The following is a 15,452-nucleotide window of genomic DNA, read 5'->3' as shown; positions in this document are numbered from 1 at the left end:
TGTTTCTTCTTTCTTAAGGTACGTTTGTATTGCTATAAACTTCCCTCTTAGAACTGCTTTTTCTGCATCCCATAGGTTTTGGGTCGTCGTGTTTTCATTGTCATTTGTTTCTAGGTATTTTTTAATTTCCTCTTTGATTTCTTCAGTGATCTCTTGGTTATTAAGTAATATTCTTTTGTATACATTTTCTTTATCCAGTCATCCATCAATGAACACTTAGGTTGCTTGCATGTTTGCAGGGAACATTGGGGTGCAGATATCTTTTCCAGTTAGCGTTTTATTTCCTTCAGATAAATACCCAGAAGTGGCTTTGCTGCCAAAGAGAGATGGGGGGTGTGGCCAAGAAGAGTGAAAATCAGTCACTGGTGACTTTGCTGTGCTTCCCCTTTCACTCTTAGATGCTGCCAGGGTCCCTGAAGACAGAAGACACATGAGGAAACAGGTAAAAACTATTTTGTTCTCTTTTGCATTCGACAAGCAAGTAGGGAGCCGCTGCCATGTGCCAGGCACAATTCTAGGGGCTGGGAGCACAGTGGGACTCCCCTCCCTTTCTCTTGCCTGTGTGACAACAGGTAGTAATCCCCAGTCTTTGAGCATCTCCCTTGCCAGGCCTGGCAATTCTTCTGAGAGCAGGAGGCATCACTGGGTGCCCAGGAGGGAAGAATGGACTCAAGGAGGCCAGCTCTGAGGTTCTGCAAGGCTCTAAACAGGCTCGTGTTGAGCAGACCACGGGTCCAGAGCCTTTGTGCCCAATGCCGACTGTTCCCAGCGTCCCATGCCCCATCCTGCCTCAGCTGCCTTCCGAGCGCAGACCTGGGGCCCACTTCTTGTGCTCCAGAGACTACCTGGAGCTCCGTGGGGTAAGCATGCAGCCCTGCTCTGAGAAGCACCCCTCTTCCACTGGTCTTGGCATTCTTCAGCTGGTCCCCAATGAGGGTGTGACTGGTGGCTGCTGGCAGAGGGGGTACCCTGGCCCAGCTACTGGAGGCTAATCTTTGCCACGGGGAATGGAATCTGGCCCTGGCCATAGCCCTTGTGGAGACCCAGAGGGAGCCCAAAGTGCATCCCTCAGAACACTGACCCTGCAGCCCTCATGGAAAACGTAGAATTGTTCCCATGGCTAAAGAGGTATGTGTCGTGTACTCTACTCCAGCCCCCACGCTGGGAGATGCATGATGCCCATACAGCTGGTTAAAGGGCTCGAAAAGGCCTGCACTAAAGATTCCTGTTTCACTTTTTAAAATCCAGCTTCTCTCAAACAGATGTGACCTCGAGGACTTTTTTCTCTGTAACACTATTAGCACCTGCAGGGCTCTATGAGCTCTGTGTGCAGAGCCTGCCCTCATCTATGCCCAGGCCAGTCCAGCACGGCTGCCATGCCTGGGGACAGACCCCCTTCCTACTTTCAGCCAGCGGCCTAGCTTTCGCCACACCGGTCCTGGACACCCAACGGTCCTTTAGCATAAGTCGCGCAGCCAGAGGAGATGCACAGCCAGCCGGAGGGGCTTGGGGAGGGGACGCCGATGTGTGGGAACTGTTGGCTGGGCAGGCGGGACAGACGCAGGTCTGTGCTGAGACAGGAGACACACTCTGTTGGCACGTCCTGCTGCCTCCCCAGGGACACGCATTCAGGGCACGACCATGTAAATTGGGACTTAAATTTAACTCTATGTAAATGTAACTCTATGTAAAAGTCCAGTGAGGTGGCGGTCCAGCTCACCGCACGTGCACCCACACGTAGAGATGGACAGTGGCTGCACATCGGCAGCCCTTGGACTATCTCTAGCCCACCCTGCACTAGTTGACCCAAGGTAAGCTCCAGGTCACCTAGGGCCTGGCATTCGAGGTGCTCAGTAGTTTGGTGCCACTCAAAGCCTGAGAGCTGGGCAGCAAGTTTATACAATTTTGGATGGATGGATGGAAGAAAGGAAGGAGTGCTGGGAAGAGAGAGGCTAGCCTTACATGGTTCTCAGGCTGATGGGAGAGGCACAGCATATCCAGAAAAAGACCCTGTGAGCTTCCAGAATTCCATATCCTGCCATGCAACCAGACACGGTCTTCTCAGAATCAGGGAGAAGGGATTGGAGCTCAGTGGGTGAACAAGAAAAGCTGTCTGGAAGATGTAAGTGACCAGATGGCTTAAAGACAAACTCTTCCTGGCCCAGGCTCCCGCCTAGACACAGCGCCATGCATCTCCTCGGTCCCTTGCTTCTGCTTCTCGGTAAGGATGGTGGCCTGGGCAGATACTTGGGTCTGGGACGACTGTGGGAGCTGGAGGAGGAGGAGGCAAGATGGGGGCAGAGAAGAGTAAATGTGGGGCAGGGTGGGGACAGTCAGTGTATATGTGTGTGCGTGTGTATACGTCTCTCTTTGTGTATCTGCCTCCCCACCCCCCCCCCCCCCCCCGCCTCTTCAGAGGAAATTCTTTAGAATGCGCTCATCGTCCTTCAGTAATGCTTTCTGTTCGCTCTGGTGGGTTCCAGAATACTTGGCTTTCTCTGAATCAGCCCATTGGACGTTTGACCATCCCAAGATCCTCTACGCCTGGGATGGAGCCTGCGTCTGGATTCCCTGCTACTACCGTATCCTAAACAAGCACTTGCTAGATAACCTGACCGTGTACCACAATTATAAGTATGACAGCTCCACCAAGAGCTACAATGGGACCATCCTCTATAAGAACCTAAAAATCAGGGAGTTTCCTGCTCGTCAGGGAAGGGTACAGTTCCTGGGAAACGGCAGATACAACTGCACCCTCCTCATCAATCCCGTGAAAGTCAATGACAGCGGTCAGCTGGGGCTGAGGATGACGTCTGGGGAGAACAAATGGATGGAGGCCATCGGCCTCAACATCTCTGGTAAGGCCCTGAGGATGGGTTCCTTCGTCTCGGCAATGAGGAAGGTGGGAAGCACCTGACTCCTGGGACAGCTCACAAACCAGGTCGCCTGCAGAGGCCAGACGGGGATGCCAGTGAGCGACCGGGGTGCCACAGGACAGTGGCGCCCGTGGCAGACTGGAGCCTAGGGGCACTCATCCCTCCTTGAGCATCTCCCCTGGCTTTTCCAGAGATGGAAATCTGAATTTTCAAGTGAAATCTCCCAATGTATTAATGTGGGGGGATCCATTCTAATTAGGCCTTCGTGGCTACATGACACACAGATAGGGTGTGAACCAAACACAGGTCTGGGGCCTCCCCCCGAGGGAGTGTGCTCGCTCCATTCCACGGCCTGTTTATTCGGTGGGTGGTTCTAAGCAGGCCTGTGTTTGGGGTGAGAGATGCAGCTTCAGACGCTGCAATCTGAGGGCGGCCCAGCCTCGGGGAGAGCAGGGACTGGCTGCACACAGGCCTCTGCGCTAAAGGAATCCCCTCCAGGAGTGCCGTGTGGGAGGTCTCCGATACCGAGGCCTTTGAGCCAGGTTTGTCCTCCAAGCTAAGCATGTTGAACTAAACGCGTCAAATCCGCTGAGGAGTGCCGGGGGAGTGGTCTGGAAAACATTTAGAAAGCAGACACCAGGGGGTGTGAACGAAGTAACTATAAAACATAAAACACAGTTTCTAAGGAGGATCAACTTTCACAAGACCTTTCAGAGGGTGTTTGGGCCGAGCAGAGACAGGCAGGCCCGGAGAGAGGCGGACAGGACCGGCCGGGGCTTCCTGATGGGTTCTCTGCGGCAGGGCATCTAAAGCTGGTCCAGGTTCCCAGGCCTCCAGCGTGGCCCCTGCTCTCTTGCAGAGACGGCTCCTCCACCCCACATTGAGCTCCCTCCAGACATCCGGGAGCTCCACGACGTCACTGTCACCTGCTCGCTGAATTTCGCCTGCTTTGAGTACCAGGTTCATCTGCAGTGGTCCCTGGAGGAGCATGCGGTCACCTCCACCTCCCTGTCCACCGAGACCGTCTCCACCCAGAGCACTCTCACGTTCCAGCCGCAGTGGACTCACCACGGCAAGAACCTGACCTGCCAGCTCTGGGACCCCACGGAACAGCAGTTACTCTCTGAGGAAACGGTGTGGCTGGACGTGAAGCGTGAGTCTCCCCAGTGCTTCTGTGGGAGGGCCGAGGGTCCTGTCATCCCTTCACCCCCGCAGAGGGTAACAGGAGTCCACACAGAGGGGAGCGTGATGGGTCTGTGGGCACCCGCTGTTGGGAATGGTCCAGGCAGAGCCGCGGCCCCTCCTCCACCATTCCCATCATCAGCTCTGGTGTTCAGGGACACCTGATTCAGAATAAAAGAATCTATCCTCAAACCATGACCTGATTTGGGGATCACTTGGTTAAGGTTTTTTGGTTCCCCTGGGGGGTGGGATGAAGAATTTTTTCACATCATTTTTTTGTGCCTCATTCATTCATTCATTCAATAAATATTTCTTGTGAACCTACTAGGCTGCTGGGGATAGAGCAGTGAGCAAAGTTCTTGCCCACGTGGAACTAGCATTGAAGTCAGGGAGACGAAGAGTAGATAGGTGAAAAGGGAACTAGAGAACATATGTGTAGGTGGTGCTAAGTGTATCACACAAAGATAAAGCAGGGCTAGGACAGAGGGAGTGAGGGATGGAGGCTGAACTTGAGCTGAGACTTGGGTGAAGGGAGGGCCTGAGGCAGGCCTATCTCCGTGAGAAGAGCGTTCCAGGGAGAAGAAAGAGCAAGTCCGAGGCCTTGAGGTAGGAACTTGGTGTGTCTGCCTCAGAGCAAGGAGCCGGCAAGCTTGGCACTACATCCAAGGGGCCCAGTGGTAGGAAAGGAAGACCGAGAGGAACCGGGACGCTAGATCTCGTGGGCTGCAGCGAGCGTTTCTGGATTGTTCTCTAAGCGTGGAATCCACTGAACGGTTTCAAGCAGGAGAGTCGTGAGGTCTGATGGACAGTCCTGGGAATGCTGCTGGCTGCTGGTGGAGACCAGACCTTTGGGGTCTGGGGTGTGGGGAGCAGAGAACCGAGTTGGGAGGTTGTGACGGTCAGTCACCTGTTGACAAGGGTGACAGTGAGTGGCCACGCACCCTTGCCCGCTCTGTCTAGGCCGCTGCTTTATCAGAATAAAAGGCCTGCAACTTGTCAGCCCGTCACACCCTCTGAGAATCCCCATCCCCTCCCTCACTGTTCCCTCCGCTTCTGCAGACGCGCCGAAGTTGAAGATCCAGGTCAGTCCCAGAGAAGCCACTGTGACAGAGGGAGAGTCTGTGACCATGACGTGCCAGGTTGTCAGCAGCAACCCACGGCACCAGAATGTGGCCTGGCTCAGGGACGGGGTCCTGCTGGTGGGGGAGGAGACGCCCACGCTCACTCTGCCCGAGGTGACCAGGAGGATGAGTGGGCAGTACCAGTGCAAGGCCCACAACGATGTGGGCTCCGAAGAGTCGGAAGCAGTGGACCTCCAAGTGCACTGTGAGCCTCCTGGGAGCTGGGGAAGGGCCGGGCCGGGGGTCAGCAGGGGCACCTTCCAGGCCCATGGGAGGGGAGCCCCGGAGGCCTCTGCTCACCACCACCCCCAGCCTCCCAGCCTCGGCCTCTTCTTCTAGATGCTCCGGAACCTTCCAGGGTTCAGATCGTCTCCTCGCCAACGAAGGAAGGAAATAAAGTAGAGCTGACTTGTATATCACTGGCCAATCCTCCTCCAACGAATTACACCTGGTACTACAATGGGCTAGAAATGCCTGGAAAGACGGACAGGACCTTCCAGATCCCAGAGGTCCTCCTCAGGCACGCTGGGGAGTACTCCTGCTTGGCGGAAAATGATCTTGGTCCTGGACAAGTTGGCCAGGAAGCTGACTTGGAAGTCCAGTGTGAGTAGCCGCAGAGCTGCTGGAGGGAGGAGATGGCTCTGGGGGCAGGAGGAGGGTAGACGTGCCCGCGAAGGGACAGCAAGCGGAAACCAGGGGCTCCCGGCAGATAAGCTTCTTGGGGCAATTGTTGTGTTCACAGTTGTGTCCTTAGCACCAGACAGGGCCTGGCTCGTGGGAGGTGCTCAGTAGATGCTTGTTGACTTGAATGAGTGGCAAGATGCCAGGGTCCCCCGAGGGACGCAGTGGCTGAGTCCCTGAAGGGGTCTTGAAATTTTCGAGGAGGACTGGGGCAAAATGCTTCTTCACCTCTTGGTTGTCAGACCCTGTTTAACACAGTGAGTCTTGGCACCGAGGGGAGCCCCGGACAAAGAGAATCCCTAGGTTTGATCCTTGGACCCTGGGATGTCATAGTCGGGGCCAGATACTGTGATGTGGACGCCCAAATCCTGAAATCTAGACACCGGATATGTGGTAACAGCAGCAGCAGAAGCAGCACGTGTTGTGTGTTTACCACACGCCACAGGGCTCTAACAGCATCCTCTTACTCCATCCTGCAGTGATTCCACGAGGTTAGCTACTCACAGGACCCCATTTGACAGATGAGTCAACTGAGGCCTGCAGCCCACGGTCACACAACGCCAAGGGGCAGGATCCGGCACTCTGGATCCAGAGCTCTGCTTTTCTTCTTCTTTTTTAAGTTAACGCCCTTACTGTAGTGACCCGGCTCCGTGCCCCAGACCCGTGCAGAGACCCACAGAGAGAGGCCCCTCCCTTGCACAGCACCACACGTACCCCGCCCAGAGCTGTGCTCTTAACCACTGCACCATCCTGTCTCAAACCACAGCCAGGCCAAATGACCAGGGCAGGGTTTCTGTTCTCAGAGGCAAGAGGGAAGCACAAGCCCTCCCTCCGCTAATAGAGGAACTGCGTGAATGCAGGGCACAGGAAGGGGGAAGAGGGAGCAGGAAGGAACAGGTCTTATGGGCTTCTGACTTTTCTTGACCCACCTCTCTGGTTTTCTTCCAGATCCCCCCAAGGAGGTAATCACAGTGATTCAAAGCCCCACACCGATTCGAGAAGGAGACAGTGTGATCCTGTCCTGTACCTACAATTCCAGTAATCCCAGAGTTACCCGATATGAATGGGATCACCTAGGCTTCCAGGACCAGCTATCACCCGCTGGGCTGACGATTCGAAAAGTTGCCTGGGACACAGGGCCAGTCAAGTGCGCAGCCTGTAACCAGTGGTGTTTGTGGTCTCCCCCTGTCGACCTGGATGTCCAGTGTGAGTGCCCTGGGCCGGGGGAGCTAGGGGGTGGCCCAGCTGGGGTGCGGGGCTCTAAGGGTGAGGAGACCAAAGCCTGAACCACAGTCCTCACAGAGAATTGAGGGATGAGAGTCAGGCCTCAGGGCCAAGGGGAGAGGAATTCTCGGGAACAGGAAGAGGGGAAGAGACCCAAGAGATCAGCCTGAGGTCCTTGCTCTCCAGATGCCCCCAAAGATGTCAGTGTCCAGGTCACTCCCCACAGTGAGATTCGCTCTGGGCGCCCGGTCCTCCTCCAATGTGACTTCTTAAGCAGCCGCCCCGCGGATGTCCGCTTCTTCTGGAAGAAAAATGGAATCTTTCTGGAGGAAGGAAAGAAACTGAGCTTTGACGCCATCTCTCCAGAAGATGCTGGAACTTACCACTGCTTGGTCAACAATTCCATAGGACAGACCTCGTCTAAGGCCTGGGCTCTCCAAGTGCTGTGTGAGTGGCTGGAGCCGGAGGCTGGGAGCAGAGACGGGCAGGTGACTGGCTACCCGGATCCTGACTTTGCTTCTACTTACAGATGCACCCAGGAGCCTGCATGTGTCCATCAGCCCGAAAGACGGAGTGGTGGAGGGGAAGAAAGCGGTCCTGACGTGCGAGAGCGACGCCAACCCTCCCACCTCCCACTACGCATGGTTTGACTGGAATAACCAAGACCTCCGCCATTACGATCAGACGCTGAGATTGGACCCTGTGACGCTGCAGCACTCAGGCGCCTATTGGTGCCAGGGGACCAACAGGCTGGGCCGGGGCCAGTCGCCGCCCACCACCCTCACCGTCTACTGTAAGGGCCCTTCTCCGGCCCTGGCCACTCCTGCGGCGTGCGTTCCGGACCTCCTCCCCGCTCCTGCACGGAGGGTGGGGAGTGGGCAGCCTGTGCGCTCAGAGGCGCCCCTTCTCCACACACAGCTCCCCTGTCTTCCCTCCTCCCCGATCAGTCTCTCGCCACCCCGGGAGGATTCAGGCTGCCCCTACCTTCCAGACATCCTGAGCTCCTCCTGGCTCCCTCTCTCTGCCTCTTTCTCTCTGCCTCACCCTTGATAGGCTGCTTGTGTCTACCTTTTGAGATTGTAGTGGTTTTGGTTTTTCTTTAAAAGACAATACAAGTACATGGTAAAAACAGCATGAAAGGGTAAATAGTGGAAGGACAGATACGTCTCCTTTCTTGTTCCCCGAGAACTCTACCCCCTCCCTCCCTTGAGGCTTTCACCGTTGGCAGCTGGATATGGCCCCTCACAGAGATTTTTCTATACGTGCACCACAGGCCTATAGAGATTTATGTCCATACACCCTTCTTTGTTACTCAGACGGCGGGAGAGCTCACACGTTGCCCTGAACTTCCCTTTCTTCCATGTAATAACAGCACTTGGAGATTGTTCTCTATCTGTGCATATACAGGGTGTCTGAAGAGTCTGGAAAAACACAGGGGAAAATATTTAATTTATTTATTGTGCTTTTTTCAGGTTAATGATTGGAGCCATGGCTTTAAACTTAGAGGATTGGCACTGGCAAAGCTGGTGCTAAAGGGAGCCAGCCTGAGGGTGTCATTTGGAAAAGTTACACATTGTATAAAAACATATACAATGTGTATATTGTATATACAATATACACATTGTATATGTATATTGTATATACAATATACACACTGTATATGTATATTGTATATACAATATACACATTGTATATATATATTGTATATACAATATACACACTGTATATGTATATTGTATATACAATATACACACTGTATATGTATATTGTATATACAATATACACATTGTATATCTCCCCAGGGAGTCCCCTGGGTCTCCCCTCTGCAGGCACCCTGGAGACCTGACTCTTTTGCTGAGGGTGCACTGCGGTCCCGTGTACGGATGTTGAATAACTATGTGTCCACTGCCCTCCTCAAGGCTGGTGCAGTCTCCTGCTCTGGGCACACCTGCGAGGAGAATTGTAGGCTAGGTTCCTACGTGAACTGGTTGGCTAAAAGGACAAGTGATTTTAAGCACGGCCAAGCTGCCCTCTGGAGAGGCGGCACCATTTATGAGGGTTACGTGCTCTGTGTGTGCCCGAGGCTGTCACACAGCAGGAGCTCCTCTTGAAAAAGAGCTGCCCTTCCCTCCTAATGAGACGTCCAGAGGGCAGGGCTGGCTTCTCCCTCTTTCTCTGCACCACACCCCCTGGGCAAGGAGGAGATGTCGCACAGGCCGGAAGGACCGTGGCTGTGCAGAGAGGAGCCGAGGATACCTCCCAGGCAAAGGTCACAGGGCAGAGCTGGCCTGCTACCCGACTGAGGCAGTGTCGTCAACTGACGTACCTCCTTTCTCTATCAGATAGCTCAGCCTCCATCATCAGGCGAGTGGCCTTGGGAGTGGGGTTCTGTCTGGCCATCTTCCTCCTGGCAATCTGGGGAGTCAAGCTGCAGCGGAGGTGAGTTCCTCCCACTGCCCACCACCTTTGCTCCCCCTCCGCCCAACCCAGGGAACGACCCCGGTTACTCAGTCCTGCAGCCCCCGGCATGCCGAGTCCACAGGGTCCTCTTCCCAGGCCCTTCGTCCTCCCTGAGCAGGTCTTTATTTCTCAGCTGGAAGAGGATTCAGAGACAGCAGGGGCTTCGGGAAAGTTCCAGTGGACAGAACTTCTTTGTGAGGAATGTAAAGGTAGGATGGCAGAAAGATGAAATGCATTCGAGCCAAGAGAGAAACGAAGTGGAGAATCAACTATGTGTCAAATAAAAAAAAGAAGAGGAACAAAGTGGGGAGGGGTGATAAAGAGTAGAGAGGCAGGGGAGCTAGGGCGGGGAGAGGAGTGGCAAGGGCCGAAACCTCGTCCTCCTCTCAGGCTCGAAGGACCCCCCAAGCTGAAGGCCCCCACTCCCTGGGGTGCTACCATCCAGTGACGGAAGACGCCGTCAGCTATGCTGCCTTGCGCTTTCCTCTTGGCGAGACGGATGCACCGAGACCTGGGTACTGAGGGCACCAGGGGGGTGACACCTGCACCCTGGGAGGGGTGCGGGGGGCAGAGCTCGTGTCTCGCCTGCCCTGTGTGTGCCAGGCCCGTGCTTCTTCTCCTCATTCCTGCTCTGTAACAACCCCCCTGGTAATGGTCTTGGGAATTGGATCTGTTCCTACAAACCAGGAGCAGGCACGGCCAGAGTCGGTCTCTATCACCGAGGTTGGGACTTTGTGATACATACACGCATACGTTCACTCATCTGATACATCAGCCCCTGCTGTGTGCACTAGGCATGATGCAAGGGGCTGAGAGGCTGGGGGTGCTCTTAGGGTCTAGGGGAGTTGGAAGAAGGAGCAGATTTCATGCAAAAGCCTTCATTTGTGGTCATCTCTCTGCCTTCCCTCTCAGAGATGCAGGGACCTCAGAGACGTGGAGACTTTCCTCAAACAGGGACGACACGGTCACTTACTCTGTGGTGCAGAAGCGTCACGTGGTAAGAGGGCAGGGCTATGGAAGGTGGGGAAGTGACGGGACCTGGCCTCGGCTGTGAGTCCCAGAGCCTGGGTGGCAGAGGCTGGACAGTGGGGAGGGCTGCCCAGACCCTGGTGAGGTCAGACCAGGGCAGGCACCTCCCAGTCTGAGGCTGGCTGCAGCCAGTTTCTAGACAAGAGGACTCCTGCTCGCGCTCTTGGACCCCCAGGCGGAGCGGAGGAGAGAAGGGACAGGGAAAGCGGGCTGCGGGAGGCTGGTGAGCATGAGGCCACGCTCACCACCATGTGGCTTTCTCAGGGCGACTATGAGAACGTGACTCCAGAGGTCCTAGAAGACGAGGGGATACATTACTCGGAGATGGTCCATTTTGGGTTTGGGGAGCGGCCGCTGGCCCAGGAAGGAGTGGAATACGTGACCCTCAAGCAATGATGGGCCAAACCAGCTGAGGTGGAGGGGCCAGGGGCCGCAGGGGCCAGGGCGGTCCTGGAACTTTCTCAGCCTCTGCTGTTCAGCTGCGAAATCACACACACACACACGCGCACACACACGCACATGCACGCATGCACGCATTCACACACATGCATGCACGCACACACGCACACACACGAGCACGCACACACGGTCACAGTTACTGCAACCCCAGTTGGTGCAGAGAACTTTGTACATGGTCCAGAGACAGTCTTCCTTCTTAGCACTGGTAACCCCGACCCTCCAAAGGGTCTGTCCCTGGTCCTTTCCCACTCCCCTTCTCACCCAGAAATTCATCTAAATACCTATCCTGAGCTGTACAAATCCCCCTGCCCCTTCCCAGCCGTCTGCCACCACCTACCCACTCCCAAACCCCACTCCGCAGCTGGCTGTGTCCCTGCGGGGATCAGCTGGTCATTATTTTTATTGTTCTCTCTCCCCATCCCTTTGACACCTCACCCCTGCTCTGATAACTCCACTCACTAATCTTATGCGTAATTTTTGACCCCAGGGCAAAGCCCAGGGAAAGAGGAACAAAAATGAGGTAGAGGCCCTGCCCTGGGCTGGTTTCTTCTCTCAGAGGACTTCCACGGGGAGGATTACGCTGCTGCGGCTCCTGTCCTCGAGGGTCTCATGGTCTGAGACATACACTGATGTGGACAAACGTGTAACAGACACAGAGCTACACAATAAACATGGCTCAGATGCCACGTCAAAGAGCCAGTGAATGATTTCCAGTCTGCAGAGTCTGAGCGGGGACGGGGAGCTGAGGCAGGCATCCTGGGGCTTGGGGAGAGGGGAAAGGTGACGTCACGCGCAAATCACCAGATCGGAGGGTCCATCGTCTTGTTGCCAAGAGTCCGCGGGCGTCACAGACAGAGCCTGAGTCCCGATTCTTCTGCTTAACCAGACGAATGATCTGGGGCAAAGTTCCCCGGCTTCTCTGAGCCTCCGTCTCTCCGTCTGTAACATGAAGATGCAGGCGGTTCGAGATAGGAAGTGAGGTATAACCTTATGTCATGTTATAAGATTAACGCAACAGCCAAAAGCCCCTAGAAACCACATTCCCATCTGATTTGCATCTCTTGAAGACCATAAAAAGGGGAAGCCAAAGCATTACTCACAGCAATTCTCAAAAGTGACCCTGCCGCGTCGTTTCACAACCCACAGCTGCCTGCCTTCTTGAAGGCCAGCTGCCTTGAGGAACCTCTCAGCTATTCTACCTCTCCCCGTGACCCCCACTAGCTCTCTAGTATGTTCCCTGGCCGACTTGCCAGGGAGGCCCTTCCGGCTTCTCCTCCGCTTCTCCGTCTGTTCTCTCTCCACCTGGTCTCCTGCTTCTCCCAAGGGGCCAAGGCCCATTCTCCTTCAGGGCAGGAACCTGTGGTTAATCATTCATCAAGATGACAGTCAGGGCTTCCCTGGTGGCGCAGTGGTTGAGAGTCCGCCTGCCGGTGCAGGGGACACGGATTCGTGCCCCGGTCCGGGAAGATCCCACATGCCGCGGGGCGGCTGGGCCCGTGAGCCGTGGCCGCTGAGCCTGCGCGTCCGGAGCCTGTGCTCCGCAGCGGGAGAGGCCGCAGCAGTGAGAGGCCCTCGTACCGCAAAAAAAAAAAAAAAAAAAAAAAAAGATGACAGTCAAATTCCTGGCCTGTGGTGGGCGCTCTGAAGGCACCGCCTTCCTTGGCTGCCCTACTTTCCCGTCTGCTCGATCCAGATGCTCTCTGAGAGGTTGTCCTTGGGATGCCCAAGGAGTGGGGCACTGATTTCCCCATGAACCTACTTTGTCCCTGGTTTGACGTCTTTTTTTTTTTTTCTGGCCGCGCCACGTGACTTGCAGGACCTTAGTGCCCTGACCAGGGATTCCCCCCAGGCCCTGACAGTGGAAGTCCTAACCACTGGACCGCCAGGGAACTCCCTGGTTTGAACTGTCGTGAGCACCTTCCACGTTTGTGGAGAAAGGGAAGGCTTCGAGAACTGTCGAAATGAGAGGGCAAGGGTCTGGGGACCAGTATCATTCAACCATTTATCCAGCAAACACCTACTGAACACCTCCCACTGCATCCACCACAGAGCCAGTTGTGGGGGTACAAAAAAGATACAACATGGTCCTAATCTCGGGGGTCTCTAGTCTAGGTGTCCAGAGGGTTTTAGGAGCTGAAGGACCTAAAGGCAGCCGCCAGCCTGATGAGGTCTGGCGCGGGCTCCCTGGCAACCAGCGGATGACTTCCCATCCTGGACCTGAGCCTGACTGCTGACATCAACCTACTTCATGACCAATTGCCCGAGAGATGTGGCTGTCATCAGGCCCTGCTGAGGTGTGCACAGCAGGTGACTGGGCAGCGCTGGGGCTAGAACACAGGCAGCCCCCGACCCAGCCCCGGACCTCACCGTCCTCTTGGAGCCTAGACAATTGACCATTCGTCTGACTTGCTGAGTCCCTGCTAGGTATGCAACAAGCAGCGGACAAAGCACACAGAAAGCGTTGCCTTCACTGATCAACCTTCTAGTGGAGGAGTCGGCAAATCTGACGTGGCCGAGTCGTGGGTGCTTGGAGGAAACCACAACGCAAGATGAAAGCAGAGAGGCTGGAGCAGGGGAGGGGCCCATTTGGATGCAGGGATCAAGGGAGGTCCTCTGAGGAGGGGACACCTGAATTGCCAGGTGGGAGGGCCAAACAGAGAAGAGCTTGAAGACGCGCTGTCTCCCTTTATAAATTTATTTATTTATTTTTGGCTGCGTTGGGTCTTTGTTGCTGCGTGCAGGCTTCCTCTAGTTGGGGCTACTCTTCATTGCGGTGCACGGGCTTCTCATTGCGGTGGCTTCTCTAGTTGCGGAGCACGGGCTTTAGGCACGCAGGCTTCAGTAGTTGTGGCTCGCGGGCTTAGCTGCTCTGCGGCATGTGGGATCTTGCAAGACCAGGGCTCGAACCCGTGTTCCCTGCACTGGCAGGCGGAGTCTTAACCACTGCACCACCAGGGATGCCCCCTGCTGTCTCCCTTTGCACCCAGCTTTGCTCATCTACCAAATGCTTGTCACGAGAGGTGAAATGGCACTCCTGTTGACTTTTCCTCAGTTCTGTCAGTTTCTCAGTGCTTCCCAAAGACAAAATACTAAACAACAGGTTGCAAGTTCTTCTACAATTCCCAGGGAGGTGCTGGACGACACATGTAGGACTTAGAAGGGGGGTGACCAAGAATCAGTTTGGTTTGTGAGGTTTGAAAAGGAAATGAGATCATTTCTTTGGAGGGAGCCGTGGATATGCTGAGACTCTCAGGCTGCCTGCTCTGGAAGCCTGGTGGGAAGCACTTCCAGGGAACCACTCAGAGAAGCTTATTCTGGGTGACTTGGATTTGGGGGAGGACATAGGGGCCTGGTGACTGACACACACACCCAAGAAAGCTGAAGTCCAGAGAGACCATACTGTCAGCCGGAGGCAGGAGAGAGACAGACAGATAGAGAGACACGTGCACAGTCAGAGACAGAAAGAGAATCACAGAGACAGCTTAGGGCCGCTTTAAATCTCAGGAGGTCTCCTTAGAAGGGCAGGATGACCCCAACAGGGAGGTGAACGACCAAGTTCTCAGGGCCTGAGAGGAATGTTAAGCGGCCAGCTGGAGGCACGCGCCACCCAATGTCCCTACGGGTGCCCCAGGGAGGAGTCCCTCTTGACATCCGTGCAGCCCAGAGAGAGGCAGGGTGGAGACCACAGCCCGGGTACTTCAGTGCCACCGAACTCGACTTTGCTTGTTCCAGGTCTCTCCTTCTCTCCCTCCTGCCGACACAGGGAGGGTCATAAACCACCGTCATCAGGTCGGAGGGGAAAGGAGAGGGAGGATGGAGGAGCCCAAGGCCTGTGCAGGTGGGGGGAGAGTAGAAGCTCTAACTGGGAATGATGATCTCATTGTCCCACATAGTAAATGCCAAGTGGAGATGGTATGGGTGACTAGAGGGACTTATTATCTGGGAGTGAGCCTGGGCCTGCCCACAAGCTCATCCAGGAGTAGAGAAGACTAAACCCCCAGAGCCGGTTTGAACGGGCTGGCGGGGGTGGGGATGGAATAAAGTTGTGTTCTGGTTGTACCACCAACCCTGCTTTTTAGAGGTGCTGATAATTCCAAAAGATACACGCACCCCAATGTTCATTGCAGCTCTATTTACAATAGCCAGGACATGGAAGCAACCTAAATGTCCATCAACAGAGGAATGAATAAAGAAGATGTGGTACATATATACACTATGGAATATTACTCAGCCATAAGAAGGAACGAAATTGTTCCATTTGCAGAGACGTGGATGGACCTAGAGACTGTCATACAGAGTGAAGTAAGGAAGACAGAGAAAAACAAATATCGTGTATTAACACATATATGTGGAATCTAGAAAAATGGTACAGATGAACCTATTTGCAAAGCAGAAATAGAGACACAGATGTAGAGAACAC

At 54.7% G+C, this 15,452-nt stretch overlaps 1 protein-coding gene and 1 long non-coding RNA gene across 2 annotated transcripts in view; one reads left to right on the top strand and one right to left on the bottom strand.

The window, feature by feature from the left end:
* Positions 1-2,045: 2,045 nt before the first annotated feature.
* CD22 (CD22 molecule) lies at positions 2,046-11,692 on the top strand. The gene is made up of 13 exons (XM_067720381.1): positions 2,046-2,221; positions 2,484-2,858; positions 3,736-4,029; positions 5,118-5,384; positions 5,519-5,782; positions 6,809-7,066; positions 7,271-7,531; positions 7,614-7,877; positions 9,427-9,523; positions 9,678-9,753; positions 9,935-10,059; positions 10,457-10,541; positions 10,838-11,692. Exons 1-13 carry the CDS (start codon positions 2,188-2,190, stop codon positions 10,967-10,969), a joined length of 2,532 nt encoding a protein of 843 aa, XP_067576482.1. The 5' UTR covers positions 2,046-2,187; the 3' UTR covers positions 10,970-11,692.
* LOC137215304 (uncharacterized) overlaps positions 8,788-15,452 on the bottom strand; it is a 71,381-nt gene continuing 64,716 nt past the window's right edge. The window contains exons 4-7 of the long non-coding RNA XR_010939238.1: positions 11,834-11,971; positions 9,592-9,677; positions 9,411-9,512; positions 8,788-9,032 (exon numbers count right to left, since the gene is read on the bottom strand). This is a non-coding gene — a long non-coding RNA (uncharacterized lncRNA). The remainder of the gene's footprint in view (positions 9,033-9,410; positions 9,513-9,591; positions 9,678-11,833; positions 11,972-15,452) is intronic.

The sequence above is a fragment of the Pseudorca crassidens genome, chromosome 20, assembly GCF_039906515.1.
Source record: "Pseudorca crassidens isolate mPseCra1 chromosome 20, mPseCra1.hap1, whole genome shotgun sequence".
Taxonomy (NCBI): domain Eukaryota; kingdom Metazoa; phylum Chordata; class Mammalia; order Artiodactyla; family Delphinidae; genus Pseudorca; species Pseudorca crassidens.
Note: the sequence above shows the minus strand (reverse complement) of the source record. Positions and strands in the feature narration are given on the sequence as shown.